General features: G+C 52.8%; 1 protein-coding gene across 3 annotated transcripts in view; it reads left to right on the top strand.

The window, feature by feature from the left end:
• Positions 1-13,541: 13,541 nt before the first annotated feature.
• NTN4 (netrin 4) overlaps positions 13,542-15,756 on the top strand; it is a 121,912-nt gene continuing 119,697 nt past the window's right edge. For all 3 annotated transcript variants that reach the window (XM_038756358.1, XM_038756357.1, XM_038756356.1), the window contains exon 1: positions 13,542-13,938. In XM_038756358.1, coding sequence (XP_038612286.1) covers positions 13,830-13,938 — 109 coding nt within the window. In that variant the 5' untranslated portion in view covers positions 13,542-13,829. The remainder of the gene's footprint in view (positions 13,939-15,756) is intronic.

Below are 15,756 nucleotides of genomic sequence, written 5' to 3'. Positions count from 1 at the left end.
TTTGAGCTCATAACTGAATATTTCCCACTGGTCTTTATTGAGCTTTGTAATGATTTGTTTTTCTGGACTAAGGAAAAGACAATTGAGGAAGAGGAGTAGGATAGTCTTACAAAAGAATAATGAGGAAGGTCAAGTGTTTGGAGCAATCTGGAAGAACCATGTTGTTGAGGGGATAAGGGAAGTGAACGATGCAGACAGTGTGCTTTGGGGATGAGGAGAATAAGTGCAGAAACAGGAGAGATGGGTTATGAACAGAGAATAAAGTGGTGAGACCATGATGGCCAAGAATTGCCATTTGAATTCTGGAAAAACTTAGCTGATATACAATGGTAACCCTTATTTGAAATTAGGACGAATGGTGCAAAAGTATCATCCCATCCCACCAATAAGAGAGCTGGAACATTCATATCAAAGTTAGTGAATCAGGAATGTGATTCACTGACTAAAGAATTTCAGTCTCTAAGATACAAGATGGCATTTTTCTTCTATGAGCTGGTGTGGGGGAAACCTGGAATACCTGTTCAGCTCCTAATATGGATGTAGACTCTCCACTTCCACATTTAGAGAGAAGTGTACCCTGCCACACATGAAAGCGCCCGAAGCATCCAAAACTATCTGAAAGACTACATCTCACCCACAGGAAGCATGTTAAACGGTAACAGGCATTCCGTGTGCTTCTCCAGAGGCCAATAAGTGATCTTTGAACAGGCTTGGAGTTAAAAAGTAAACCCCATCCTTCGCAGTTTTTGCATTGTTAGAACCAAAATACTCATAACAACTGACAGGGTGAAAGTATGTGGTAAAGTGTTTACTTTCAAGTTTGGCTCTGGGTTCATGCTTTAAAGGAAGAACACGTTTGTTGTGAACGAGCTTATCCAAACAGTCTGATTGCTTTCGAAGTAGTTCTTGAAAACACACCATGCGTCCAATTCTCCCAGTCCCTAAGAGATTTCCAGTAGTACGTTAGGCAGTCAGAGAGGCACAGTGACTATCTCAGGACTATAAGGAACCATTTAACAGAGTCCTTTTCAAATTTTATCTTCTGGGAGAAGCCCAGACTGGGCCTCACCATTTTGAATGCCAATAGGCATAAATGGTAGGTGCTTGTAAACATCCAAGGTGGCCACTCCCAGAACCCATGATTTAGTTGCTGTTTGGGAACCATTAATCTTGGATTTCACTGTGCATGCATGTGATGAGGGTGACCCTCATGTGAAATGGACCTGCACAGGCAGGGAAAACTCTAAGATAACTGTACCCTGAAAGATTTGAGCTCTAGCAGCAACCTGACTGGGAAGCCATGTTTCGTGTATTTCTGCTTCAGCATGTTAAATAGTGTCCTAGTGACACAGAAGAGTTGTTGTGATTTCCTTGGTGAGTCAATTAGTTCCTAGAAGTGACTGGGGTGCTTGAAGAAGATAATCCACATATGAATGCTTTAGTCATTTGATCCTGAACACTGGATTAGACTGTGGCCATCTCAGGGTATATGTTTAGTATTTTGCTGTGAAAATGTGATCACTTCATAGCTCAGAATAACTGTCACTATTTTTTGAACACTTATAATTTGTTCTTTGAGCACTAATTACATAAATCCATGAATCAAGAGAAAGCTAGAGTCCCATGATCTGTGAATTGACATTGATTTACCCAAGACCATACTCATATGTGTGTGATTGACATTTCCTTTCAATGTTTCTGATGAAATTTCTCTCTCTTGCCCACTCTTCTTTCCCATCCATCCTCTTCTTGATTAGAAAGGGAGGAATAACAGGGAAAGGCTTCATGGAGGACATGAATCTTAAACCAGTTTCATCCAACTTTAAATGGAGCTCAGATGTGCCCTGGTCATACTTCCCTTCTGGGTTCCTCTCATTCAGTAGTAACTAAAAGTAAGTACATGAGCAAGGATCCATTCAGATTTTCCCAGCGGGATTTTTCAGGCAGAGTGTACCAGCCTCCTTTGACTTACTCCATCCTGAAGCATTCTCTGTTTGGGTATCAGAATATTAGCACTGGGCATTCAGTGGTTTCTACAGAATAGAAGTAGAATGGAAGTACTTCCTTGGAGTATCCTGGCTTGTATTGTGACTGGTGAACTGAATACTATTTAACCTCCAGTATATGGGACACCTCACATCTGGTTTGAATGAACCTGATACACCCTGGACTTTTGGTTGTTCCTGACCTCTTTTAGAGCCCAGGTCAACCTAGAAGCAGTGCCCTAGTGCAAAGAATAAGACCCTGGGAGTCAGAGGATCTGGATTCTAATATTGTCTGCTATGTGACCTTGGGCAAGTTATTTAACTTCACTATGCCTCAACTGTAAAGTCGGGATTAAATCCTACTCCCTTTGAGCCATATCCCCAAGAAACTGTGCAGTAGAGTGCCGCACTAGAGGGTATGTGCAGTTGTGACAGCCAGCCCCTCCTCCTCCTCAGAAGTCTGCATCGCTTCTGCCAGCAAATGTTTTCTTTACCCTCCTCATTCTCCATCATGTCTGGGAGACTGAGGCACCTCATTTTACATGATTTTATTGACCTTTCTCTCCTTACTAGTAAACGATGTGCTTCCACCTCTAGAGAAGCCGCGTGGCGTAGTCGATAGAGGACGGACTTGGGAGTTAGAAGGTGGGGGTTCTAATCCTGGCTCCGCCACTTGTTTGCTGTGTGACCCTGGGCTAGTCACTTCACTTCTCTGAGCCTCAGTTACCTCATCTGTAAAATGGGGATTGAGACTGTGAGCTCCATTTGGGACAGGGTCTGTGTCCGAACTGATTTGCTTGTATTCACCCGAGCGCTTAGTACAGTGCCTGGAACATAGTAAGCGCTTAACAAATACCAGAATTATCGTTAGATCAACCAAGGAGAGCGATTGGGCCAATCAAGTGGCAGGCCTGGGGGTTATGAACTGTAATTATAAATTTTTGCCTATTTCCTGGCTGGTAAGACATCCTCTGAGCCTGCACTGTTTCCTGACATAGGCCTCCTCTGTAGAAGGGCAGTTGTATTCACTGTATGCCCTTAATTATGAAAGCCCTATCACTGCACAATCAGGGCTTAATGTACCTGCAAGGAGAAATGTATGGCAGTCAGGTTACCATGTCTTTCAGGCAGGATTGTGTTATTATTTATTATTATTATTATTATATTAAGTGCTCACTATGTGTCAAGCACTGTCCTGAGCAATGGCGTACATACAAATTAATCAGGTTGGTTGAACACAGTCCCTGCCTGACATGAGACCCACGGTCTAAGTAGAAGGGAGAACAGGCATTAACTCCCCATTTTACAGATGAGGAAACTAAGGCACAGAAAAGTTAAGAGATGTGCCCCAAGTCACACAGCAGTTAAGTGGTGGAGCCAGGATTAAAACCTAGGTCCTCCGACTCCTAGGCTTGTTTTGTTTTCTCTGGGCCATGATGCATCCAACAGAGTACTGTACTAAGTTGCTGGGAGAGTACAATACACTAGAGTTGATAGACACAATCCATACACACAAGGAGCTTACAGATGATGAAGTCAAAAGAACACTAAGTTGTGTGAAGTTGTAACCAGATTTCACAAAAGATGATATTTCTAGCAGAAAGAATGCTAAACTAGAAGTCAGGAGACACAGAGCTCCATCATTGAGAGTCTGTGCTAACTGGGCTAATGATCTAACCTCTACAAATCTTGGTTTACCCCTAGCATATGGAAATATTATCTACTTCTTGCTGTATATTTATGCTCTCCAAACTCCAAAACATGCCACTCCCTATCCCAGCCAAGATCAGGGGTTAGGACTTTGGCCCCAACTATAAGGCAGGAGAAAGTGAGGAGGAGAAAGACACTTCGATGGAAGCCCTCTGGTAGATGTATATTGACAATGCCGGGGTCTCTTTGCTGTCTACCTACAGATAGCTTCTACCCCTGTCACTCTGAGGGAGCATGGCTGAATGAAAAGAGCCTGGAACCTGGGAATCAGGAAACCTGGGTTCTGGTCTTAGCTGTGTGACCTTGGGCAAATCACTTAACTTCTCTGTGCCTTAGTTTCTCATTTGTTAATTAGGAACAAATTTCCTCATCTCCCTCTTAGACTCTGAGTCTCCCATGGGACTGGGACTGTTTGATCTGATTATCTTTGCATCTTACTCCAAAATGTAACACAGAGCTTGGCACCTAGGAAGCGCTTAGTACATTCCATAATTATTATCTTCACCAGACTCTATCACAACAACCACCCCAGCAAAATGAATTTGTGCAAACACCTACTGATATCCCACGATCCATGAAGGAAATTGGAAAAAGGAAAGTTGTTCCAAATCTTGGAGAAGATGAAAGTTGTCATGAGAGAGAAAGACAGACAGAGACACAGACCGAGAAAGAGAGAGAGAAACCTCCCTGTTTTGTGGATATCAGGAGTGTATGTATGGAGGTAGTAGATACTGAACCTACAGGATCACCAGGAATGCTGAATATTTAGAGATTTCCAGGAGGTAAGCAGAAATGAATCCCTAGATTGTGGAACTGTGTCACTAGTATTGTCTTCCTGTATTAACTATTGCTTTCTGCCTTGATTGCCTCGTTATTTGTTGAGCTTAAAGGAAGGATTTTAATGACCTATTGTAACAATGCACTGAAAAAATAAAAGTACGAAAAGTGATTGTATGCTGCTGAAAAGTGCTTAGTACAATGCCTGGCACTTAGTAAGTACTTAAATTTTTTTTTAAAGTGATCTTAGTGTCTGGTAAGGTGCAGTTTGAAATCCACACTTCTCTCAGGGCCAGCCCTACTAAAAGAATTTATGATGTTGGACAGAGTTTTCCCTTCAGGAGGGTGTTAGCCATAGGCCTTCCAAGATGTAGATGGAACAGAACTTTTCTTATCCCATTTCTGAATTCTCTGGCTCCATCTAGGGTGTATGAGGACTGAGCCAACTCCTTCATGAAGGAGCCCCTGCCTAGCCCAGTTTGTCCCCCAGCCTGTAATGCCTGGAGCCCGGAAAAGGTCTCCTGAAGTGGCCCTGAATTTCCCTGAAACCCCATACGGTTAAAGAGGGCCCTCATACGTCACTCTGCTACCTGGATCTGTTTTCTACAAAACCACTCAGACCGTGTTTCCTCAAGAACCAACAGCGGTTGCCCATCCATCTCCACATCAAACAGAAACTCCGTTCCATTGGCTTTAAAGAACTCAGATGCCTTGCCCCCTCCTACCTACATACTTTGGTCCTCAACCTACTCTTATACGTTGATCTCATCTATCTTGCCAGCGACCCCTTGCTCATGTCCTCCTTCTGGCCTGGAACATCGTCCCCTTTCATATCTGAAAGAAGATCACTCTCCCCTCCTTCAAAGCCTCATTAATAGCACCTCTCCTCCAAGAAGCCTTCCCCAACTAAGCCCTCACTTCCTCTTCTCCCACTTCCTTCTGCATCACCTTCGCACTTGGATTTGCATCCTTTACTCACCCCACCCTCAGCCCCACAGCACTTATGTACATGTCTGTAATTATATTAATATCTATCTCTCCCCTCTAGACTGTGAACTCCTGGGCGGGGAACAGGTCTACCGACTGTCATATTGTTATATTGTACTCTCTCAAGCACTTAGTACAGTGCTCTGTATGCACTAAACCCCCATTAAATATGATGGTGTCACCCAAATGCCAAACCTATATGGCCCAGCCCACAGCAAAGGGCCTGGCTGAAAATACCCGTATTAATCTACATTAAACTAACCCATTAGAGTCAGTATTTAAAATTACACCCGTGGGTAAGCACTTTGAACCACTGCAGACAGTGGGGTGTGAATCTCTCAGCTGGGCACCTAAGTGCCAATCACCAAGGCCTAGGACACTTAGGCAGGGATTTCAGGGTAGCGATCAGCATCCGCACTCTGTAGCTCCACAGTTTGGGAAATGTTGGACCCCAACCCCCTTTCTCTTTCTAAGGAAAACTTTTTCCAGAAGGCATCTTTTGGCAAGTACTTGAGCCATTTCCTGAAATGGTAGTTGGTCTAGAAACATTTCCTGTGGACGGGCTCTTTTACTCAGTTCAGTGGAGGGAGAAGGAGTGTTGGAAATAGGCATCTCTGTAGCATGGTCAGTGATCGCAATAATAACAAGGCAGCAGCTCTTGTTTGAATTTCCTTGGCACCTGTTAATTTTAATTTCACATGCACTGGTTTTGTAGAAGAGTGTGGGGTTGCTTTAACAGTGTGCCCTGTAGAGACGCATAGATTTTTTCCGAAGGTTCTCACTCCCTTCCTAGGAATCAGCAGCTGCTGCTGGAGACTAATGCTTTGAATGTGAAATAGTGGTGGCAGCAAGTAGCTTGAGCCAAGCTCAAAGAAGCTCCTAGATTTGGAGAGAAGTGTTAGAGGCATTTGAAGGGCACAGACTACACTGAAGAAGTTTAAAGAATGTCTGTAGCAAAACTAAGCATTCAAATCTCCCTACCCCTTTTTGCCCCTACCCCTCTATCTCTTTACCTATTAAGTGAGGAAACACTATTCATGCTCCTCCCTTCTCCCCGTCTCTCCTGTCTCCTTGTCCCTCTCCAGTTCCCTTCACCCCCTGCGTAAACGCACACAGGAGACCTTGTGGAAGTTTATGAAAATGTCGGTAGAACAGGTGAGTTAGTTGGAAGAAAGGCTCTTGCAGAGATTGTGTTTCAAAACAGTATTATTGTCGTGGTCCTCACTTCCTGGGGAATGTTGTTAATTGTTACTTAGTTGGGCTTTCCCACCAGTTGGCATGAGGGGAATTTCTCCCAAACCCATAATTAAAAACATCAGAAGTGGGAATAAAATGCATAGTCTATGTCTATCTAGCAGATATCGTTTTAGTGGGTAGAGTAACTGCCTTGTCCCTGGAAGTCCTTGCTTGGAATATGCGGGACTTCTTTGTTTAAAGGGAAATCCCTTGAGTTCACATTCCTAACAGCTTTCTCACCCTTACTGTTTGGCTGTGATCGAAGGATAAGATTCATCCCGAGATTGAGATCCCAGACAGAGGTGGAAGTAAGGCAGAAGGTCTGGAACCACCAGTAAGAGAATAAATGCCTTTTTTTTTTTTTGCTCATTTCAGTTGGAATTGTTTCAGGGTGGATGCGTTTTGCAAGGGAGGAAGTGGGATTTCAAGTGCCGAGCCGCTTGGATCGGGGACCTTGCCGGGACGCTGGCATGTGAGCCAAGGAGCAGACTTGACCTGCGGTGAGGCGGCACCCAGGTGGGGATTCTGTGGGGTCCTCTCTTCTGCACCGGACTGCCCAGCCGAAGTCTCGCAGCCTCTGCCATTTGAAATGCCTTGCTTGGAGAAGCAGTGCGGCTCAGCGGAAAGAGCCCGGGCTTTGGAGCCAAAGGTCATGGGCTCGTATCCCAGCTCCACCAATTATCGGCTGTGTGACTTCGGGCAAGTCACTTCACTTCTCTGTGCCTCATTTACCTCATCTGTAAAATGGGGATGAAGACCGTGAGCCGGACAACCTGATCACCTTGTAACCTCCCCACACTTAGAACGGTACTTTGCACATAGTAAGCGCTTAATAAATGTCATTATTATTATTATTCTCAACCCCCTGGCCCTGCCCTGCCCAATGGCCAGGGCTTTTCAGGATGCCCAGGCTTTTAAAGACGCCTTGGTCCTGTATTCCCCTTCCAGTTGCATCCGGTTTTACTTTCGCCCCTGGTCCCATCTGTCTTGATTTATAATAATAATAATAATAATGGCATTTATTAAGCACTTACTATGTGCAACGCACTGTTCTAAGCGCTGGGGGGATACAACGTGATCAGGTTGTCCCACGTGGGGCTCACAGTCAATCCCCATTTTACAGATGAGGGAACTGAGGCTCAGAGAAGTTAAGTGACTTGCCCAAGGTCACACAGCAGAATCAAAATTTGGAGGGCAATGGGTCATTCAGATGGACCGGAGTAGAAAAAAAAGGGTATTTTGTTTGGAGGAAGGGGTTTGGGGAGAAGTCCCAGAATAGTTTTCTATTTTTTCCTTCTGTGTTGTGGAGTCTATGACCTTGTCCTGCCATCCCATACAAACTTTTCCTGCCAGTTCTGGACAGTGGAATAAAGCTAATGCTTCTCCAAAGGACTGCCCTGATCTTACCCTGAAGACCGCGGGGTGACATAAAATCCTGCTATGTGTCACCCGCTGAGCCATAGTAAATTACCCACCCTTGCCAAAAATGATCCAATTGTTGACGTCTCTGAGACAGGCCCAATAAATCAAATGGTGTTTGGGGGCTGATTTAATCTTCTAGTACGTATCCAAAAGGAGAGCTACATGCGAAACAGTGAAACGCGTTCTCCGCTTTTCACGTCTCTTGGCATTTTCCCTTGCCTGGCAGCTCCGTGCCCACCGGCAGACTGGCAGGCCCAGCAACTCCTGAGCATGTCTGGTTCCCTCGTGGCTGCTGCTACCGCTCCAGCCAGGGGATCACAATGTGTTACTTATGATAATTCAGGCATGCCTAGCATTATAGGGTATGCGAAGCAGAATGCCAATCGGTAGAATTGTAAGGAGCCATCATCTGGCCCATCTCCCAGCCAGTAGGCAGAACTTCAACTGTTCAGTGGGCAGTGTGGTCAAGTGGTCCACCCCTCTCTAGTCCCGTGAAGTTAAAGTTGTGGGGAGGAGGTAAGGAAAGGTAAGGATAATCCCATTTTCAAAATGAGATGACGGAGCCTCAGCCAGGGAGAGTGGTCGAACTCACCCTGTAACTCAGCCACGCTGCTTCATTCATTCATTCAGTCATATTTATTGAGCACTTACTGTGTGCAGAGCACTGTATTAAGTGCCTGGGAAGTACAGGTCGGCAATCAATCAATCATATTTACTGAGCACTTACTGTGTGCAGAGCACTGTACTAAGCGCTTGGAAAGTACAAATTGGCAACACATAGAGACAGTCCCTACCCAACAGCGGGCTCACAGTCTAGAAGGGGGAGACGGAGAACAAAACCAAACATACTAACAAAATAAAATAAATAGAATAGATATGTACAAGTAAGATAGAGTAATAAATATGTACAAACATATATACATATATACAGGTGCTGTGGGGAAGGGAAGGAGGTAAGATGGGGGGATGGAGAGGGGGACGAGGGGGAGAGGAAGGAAGGGGCTCAGTCTGGAAAGGCCTCCTGGAGGAGGTGAGCTCTCAGTAAGGCCTTGAAGGGAACAAATAGAGACGGTCCCCACCCAACAACGGGCTCACAGTCTAGAAGGGGGAGACAGACAACAAAACAAAACATGTGGATAGGTGTCAATACCATCAGAATAAATAGAACTATAGCTACATACAAGTCATTAATAAAATAGATTTTAAATATGTACAAATATGTACAAGTGTTGTGGGGAAGGGGGTGGAGGGCGGTGGGGAGGGGAGGAGGAGCAGAGGAAAAGGGGGGGCTCAGTCTGGAATGGCCTCCCAATAGGAGAAGGGGGGAATGGGATGGGTCAGGGGGCCATAGAAAAGCAGCGTGGCTTAGTGGGAAGAAACCGGGCTTGGAAGTCAGAGATCAATCAATCAATCAATCAATCGTATTTATCTCTGAGCGCTTACTGTGTGCAGAGCACTGTACTAAGCGCTTGGGAAGTCCAAGTTGGCAACATATAGAGACAGTCCCTACCCAACAGTGGGCTCACAGTCTAAAACGGGGAGACAGAGAACAAAACCAAACATACTAACAAAATGAAATAAATAGAATAGATATGTACAAGTAAATGGAGTAATAAATATGTACAAACATATATACATATCAACAGGTGCTGTGGGGAAGGGAAGGAGGTAAGATGGGGGGATGGAAAGGGGGAGAGGACGGAAGGGGCTCAGTCTAAGAAGGCCTCCTGGAGGAGGTGAGCTCTCAGTAGGGCCTTGAAGGGAGGAAGAGAGCTAGCTTGGTGGATAGGTCGTGGGTTCTAATCCTGATCCTCTGCGGGGCGGTGCTCCGGGGGCTGCAGTACTGCGCTCCGCCGCAAGGGTCGCAGCGCCCGTACTGTCAAGGCGCGGGAAGGGGGCGTGTCCGGGGCGGGGCGGCGGTCGGGGGCTGCAGTACTGCGCTCCGCCGCAAGGGTCGCAGCGCCCGGACTGTCAAGGCGCGGGAAGGGGGCGTGTCCTGGGCGGTGAGGGGCGTGGCCTGTGCGGAGAGGGGGCGTGGCCTGGGCGGGGCGGCGGTCCGGGGGCTGCAGTACTGCGCTCTGCCGCCAGGGTCGCAGCGCCCGGACTGTCACGGCGCGGGAGGGGGGCGTGGCACGAGCGAAAAGGGGGCGTGTTCTGGGCGTAGAGGGGCCGTGTCCTGGGCGGGGCGGCACTCCGGGGGCTGCAGTACTGCGCTCCGCCGCAAGGGTCGCAGCGACCTGGGCGGATAGGGGGCGTGTCCTGGGCGGGGCGGCACTCCGGGGGCTGCAGTACTGCGCTACGCCGCAAGGGTCGCAGCGCCCTGGGCGGATAGGGGGCGTGTCCTGGGCGGGGCGGCGCTCCGGGGGCTGCAGTACTGCGCTCCGCCGCAAGGGTCGCAGCGCCCGGACTGTCAAGGCGCGGGAAGGGGGGCGTGTCCTGGGCGGGGCGGCGGTCCGGGGCTACAATACTGCGCTCCGCCACCAGGGTCGCGGCGCCCGGACTGTCAAGGCGCGGAAAGGGGGCGTGGCCTGGGTGCATGGGGCGTGGCCTGGGCGGAGAGGGGGCGTGGCCTGGGCGGGGCGGCCCTCCGGGGGCTGCAGTACTGACTGCGCTCCGCCGCAAGGGTCGCAGCGCCCGGACTATCAAGACGAGGGAGGGGGCGTGTCCTGGGCGGGGAGGGGGCGTGTCCTGGGCTGGGCGGCGGTCCGGTGGCCGCAGTACCGCGCTCGGCCGCCAGGGACGCAGCGCCCGTGCTATCACGGCGCGGGAAGGGGGCGTGGCACGAGCGGAAAGGGGGCGTGTCCTGGGCGGAGAGGGGGCTTGTCCTGGGCGGGGCGGTGTTCCGGGGGCTGCAGTACTGCGCTCGGCCGCAAGGGTCGCAGCGCCCGGGCTGTCAAGACGAGGGGAGGGGGCGTGGCCTGGGCGGAGAGGGGCGTGGCCTGGGTGGAGGGGGGCGTGCCCTGGGCGGGGCGACGCCCCGGGGGCTACAGTACTGCGCTCCGCCGCAAGGGTCACAGCGCCCGGACTATCAAGACGCGGGGAGGGGGCGTGTCCTGAGCGGGGCGGCCCTCCGGGGGCTGCAGTACTGCGCTCCGCCGCAAGGGTCGCAGCGCCCGGACTATCAAGACGAGGGGAGGGGGCGTGTCCTGGGCGGAGAGGGGGCGTGGCCTGGGCGGGGCGGTGGTCCGGGGGCTGCAGTACTGCGCTCCGCCGCCAGGGTCGCAGCGCCCGGACTGTCACGGCGCGGGAAAGGGGCGTGGCACGAGCGGAAAGGGGGCGTGTCCTGGGCGGGGCGGCGGTCCGGAGGGCCGCAGTACCGCGCTCGGCCGCAAGGGTCGCAAGGGTCGCCCGGACGGTCAAGTCGCGGGGAGGGGGCGTGTCCTGGGCGGAGATGGGGCGTGTGTGGGCGGGGCGGCGGTCCGGGGGGCCACAGTACCACGCTCGGCCGCCAGGGTCGCAGCGCCCGGACTGTCACGGCGCGGGAAGGGGGCGTGGCCTGGGCGGAGAGGGGGCGCGGTCTGGGCGGAGAGGGGGCGTGGTCTGGGCGGGGCGGCGGTCCGGGGGGCTGCAGTACCGCGCTCGGCCGCCAGGGTCGCAGCGCCCGGGGTGTCAAGACGAGGGGAGGGGGCGTGGCCTGGGCGGAGAGGGGCGTGTCCTGGGTGGAGGGGGGCGTGCCCTGGGCGGGGCGGCGCCCCGGAGGCTACAGTACTGCGCTCCGCCGCAAGGGTCACAGAGCCCGGACTATCAAGACGCGGGGAGGGGGCGTGTCCTGGGCGAGGGGGGGGGCTCCGGGGGCCGCAGTACTGCGCTCCGCCGCCAGGGTCGCAGCGCCCGGACGGTCAAGGCGCGGGGAGGGGGCGTGTCCTGGGCGGAGAGGGGGGCGTGTCCTGGGCGGGGCGGCGGTCCGGAGGCCGCAGTACCGCGCTCGGCCGCCAGGGTCGCAGCGCCCGGACGGTCAAGTCGCGGGGAGGGGGCGTGTCCTGGGCGGAGATGGAGCGTGTGTGGGCGGGGCGGCGGTCCGGGGGGCTGCAGTACTGCGCTCGGCCGCAAGGGTCGCAGCGCCCGGGCCGTCAAGGCGCGGGAAGGGGGCGTGGCCTGGGCGGAGAGGGGGCGCGGTCTGGGCGGAGAGGGGGCGTGGTCTGGGCGGGGCGGCGGTCGGGGGGCTGCAGTACCGCGCTCGGCCGCCAGGGTCGCAGCGCCCGGGCTGTCAAGACGCGGGGAGGGGGCGTGTCATGGGCGAGGGGGGGGCTCCGGGGGCCGCAGTACCGCGCTCGGCCGCCAGGGTCGCAGCGCCCGGACGGTCAAGGCGCGTGGAGGGGGCGTGTCCTGGGCGGAGAGGGGCCGTGTCCTGGGCGGGGCGGCGGTCCGGAGGCCGCAGTACCGCTCTCGGCCGCCAGGGTCGCAGCGCCCGGGCCGTCAAGGCGCGGGAAGGGGGCGTGTCCTGGGCGGATAGGGGGCGTGTCCTGGGCGGGGCGGCGGTCCGGGGGCTGCAGTACTGCGCTCGGCCGCCAGGGTCGCAGCGCCCGGGCCGTCAAGGCGCGGGAAGGGGGCGTGTCCTGGGTGGAGAGGGGGCGTGTCGTGGGCGGGGCGGCGGTCCGGAGGCCGCAGTGCCGCGCTCGGCCGCCAGGGTCGCAGCGCCCGGGCCGTCAAGGCGCGGGAAGGGGGCGTGGCAGGAGCGGAAAGGGGGCGCGTCCTGGGTGGAGAGGGGGCGTGTCGTGGGCGGGGCGGCGGTCCGGAGGCCGCAGTACTGCGCTCCGCCGCCAGGGTCCCAGCGCCCGGGGTGTCAAGACGAGGGGAGGGGGCGTGGCCTGGTGGAGAGGGGGCGTGTCCTGGGCGGGGCGGCGGTCCGGGAGCTGCAGTACTGCGCTCCGCCGCAAGGGTCGCAGCGCCCGGACGGTCCAGGCGCGGGGAGGGGGCGTGGCCTGGGCGGAGAGGGGGCGTGTCCGGGGCGGGGCGGCGGTCCGGGGGCTGCAGTACTGCGTTCCGCCGCCAGGGTCGCAGCGCCCGGACTGTCACGGCGCGGGAAGGGGGGCGTGTCCTGGGCGGAGAGGGGGCGTGGCCTGGGCGGGGCGGCGGTCCGGGGGCTGCAGTACTGCGCTCGGCCGCCAGGGTCGCAGCGCCCGGGCCGTCAAGGCGCGGGAAGGGGGCGTGGCAGGAGCGGAAAGGGGGCGTGTCCTGGGTGGAGAGGGGGCGTGTCGTGGGCGGGGCGGCGGTCCGGAGGCCGCAGTACCGCGCTCGGCCGCCAGGGTCGCAGCGCCCGGGCCGTCAAGGCGCGGGAAGGGGGCGTGGCACGAGCGAAAAGGGGGCGTGTCCCGGGCGGTTGTCTGCAGTACCGCGCTCGGCCGGCAGGGTGTCGGCGGCGGCGGCGGCCGTGCGGCGAGCGCGGGGGGGGGGGTGGGGGGGGGCGGTCCGGGGGCTGGCACCGGGGCGCCGCCGTGTCGGTGCCATAAAAATGCGTCCGCTGGGGCGGCCCGGGGGGGACGACGACACGGAGCCGCCGCAACAACAAGGAGAAGGAGGAGAAGAGGAAGAAGAGGAGGAGGAGGAGGAGGAGGAGGAGGGATAGAAGGGGCGCCCGAAAGGTGGGCAGCGGCTGGAGGAGGGGTCCCGGCCGGGCCCGGAGTCATGCCCACGGGGCGGCCCTGACGGACGGACCGGACGGGACGGGACGGGACGGGCATCTCCCCCCGGGGCTCCGGAGGCCCGCCAGCCATGGGCGCCCCGGCGACGCTCACACCGTTGCCCCCCTCCTCTCCGCCGCCGCCGCTGCCGCTGCTGCTGCTGCTGCTGCTGCTGCTCTGGAGCTGCTCCGCCGCCGCAGGTGGGATCAATCCATCCATCCATCAATCAATCAATCAATCGTATTTATCGCGCGCCTACCGTGTGCGGAGAATAGAGCTGGGTCACCTGTCGACATGGATTTGTTTTATTTTGTTAGTCTCGTTTTGTTCTCCGTCTCCCCCTTTTAGACCGTGAGCCCACTGCTGGGTAGGGGCCGTCTCTCTATGTTGCCAATTTGTCCTTCCCAAGCGCTTAGCGCAGTGGTCTGCACACATAAGCGCTCAATAAATACGATTGATGATGATGATGGTGATGTATGTGATGATAACCGTTCAGTCATTCGATCCTATCCCTTCTTACCGCCTTCCCTTCCCCACAGCACCTGTATATATGCTTGTACATATTTATTACTCTATTTATTTATTTATTTATTTTACTTGTACCTGTTTATTCTATTTATTTTATTTTGTTAGTCTGTTTGGTTTTGTTCTCCGTCTCCCCCTTTTAGACTGTGAGCCCACGGTTGGGTAGGGACTGTCTCTCTGTGCTGCCAATTTGTACCTCCTTCCCTTCCCCACAGCACCTGTATATATGTTTGTGCATATTTATTACTCTATTTATTTTACTTGTACCTATCTATTCTATTTATTTTATTTTGTTAGTCTGTTTGGTTTTGTTCTCCGTCTCCCCCTTTTAGACTGTGAGCCCACGGTTGGGTAGGGACTGTCTCTCTGTGCTGCCAATTTGTACCTCCTTCCCTTCCCCGCAGCACCTGTTTATATGTATATATCTTTGTGCATATTTATTACTCTATTTATTTTACTTGTACCTATCTATTCTATTTATTTTATTTTGTTAGTCTGTTTGGTTTTGTTCTCCGTCTCCCCCTTTTAGACTGTGAGCCCACGGTTGGGTAGGGACTGTCTCTCTGTGCTGCCAATTTGTACCTCCTTCCCTTCCCCGCAGCACCTGTTTATATGTATATATGTTTGTGCATATTTATTACTCTATTTATTTTACTTGTACCTATCTATTCTATTTATTTTATTTTGTTAGTCTGTTTGGTTTTGTTCTCCGTCTCCCCCTTTTAGACTGTGAGCCCACTGCTGGGTAGGGACCGTCTCGATATGTTGCCAATCTGTACTTCTCAAGCGCTTAGCGCAGTGCTCTGCACACAGTAAGCGCTCAATAAATACGATTGATGATGTATGTGATGATAACCGTTCAGTCATTCGATCCTATCCCTTCTTACCTCCTTCCCTTCCCCGCAGCACCTGTTTATATGTATATATGTTTGTACATATTTATTACTCTATTTTACTTGTACCTATCGATTCTATTTATTTTATTTTGTTACTCTGTTTGGTTTTGTTCTCCGTCTCCCCCTTTTAGACTCTGAGCCTACCGTTGGGTAGGGACTGTCTCTCTATGCTGCCAATTTGTACCTCCTTCCCTTCCCCGCAGCACCTGTTTATATGTATATATGTTTGTACGTATTTATTGCTCTATTTATTTTACTTGTACATATCTATTCTATTTATTTTATTTGGTTGGTCTGTGAGCCCACTGTTGGGTAGGGACTGTCTCTATATATTGCCAACTTGTACTTCCCAAGCGCTTAGCGCAGTGCTCTGCACACAGTAAGCGCTCAATAAATACGATTGATGATGATGATGATGATAACCGTTCAGTCATTCGATCCTATCCCTTCTTACCTCCTTCCCTTCCCCGCAGCACCTGTTTATATGTATGTACATATTTATTACTCTGTTTATTTTACGTGTACATATCTATTCTATTTATTTTATTTGCTTAGTCTGTGAGCCCACTGTTGGGTAGGGACTGTCTCTCTATGTTG

This window comes from Tachyglossus aculeatus, chromosome 14 (genome assembly GCF_015852505.1).
Source record: "Tachyglossus aculeatus isolate mTacAcu1 chromosome 14, mTacAcu1.pri, whole genome shotgun sequence".
In the NCBI taxonomy this organism is placed as follows: domain Eukaryota; kingdom Metazoa; phylum Chordata; class Mammalia; order Monotremata; family Tachyglossidae; genus Tachyglossus; species Tachyglossus aculeatus.
The sequence above is the reverse complement of the archived record's forward strand: the minus strand, read 5'-3'. Positions and strand labels throughout refer to the sequence as shown.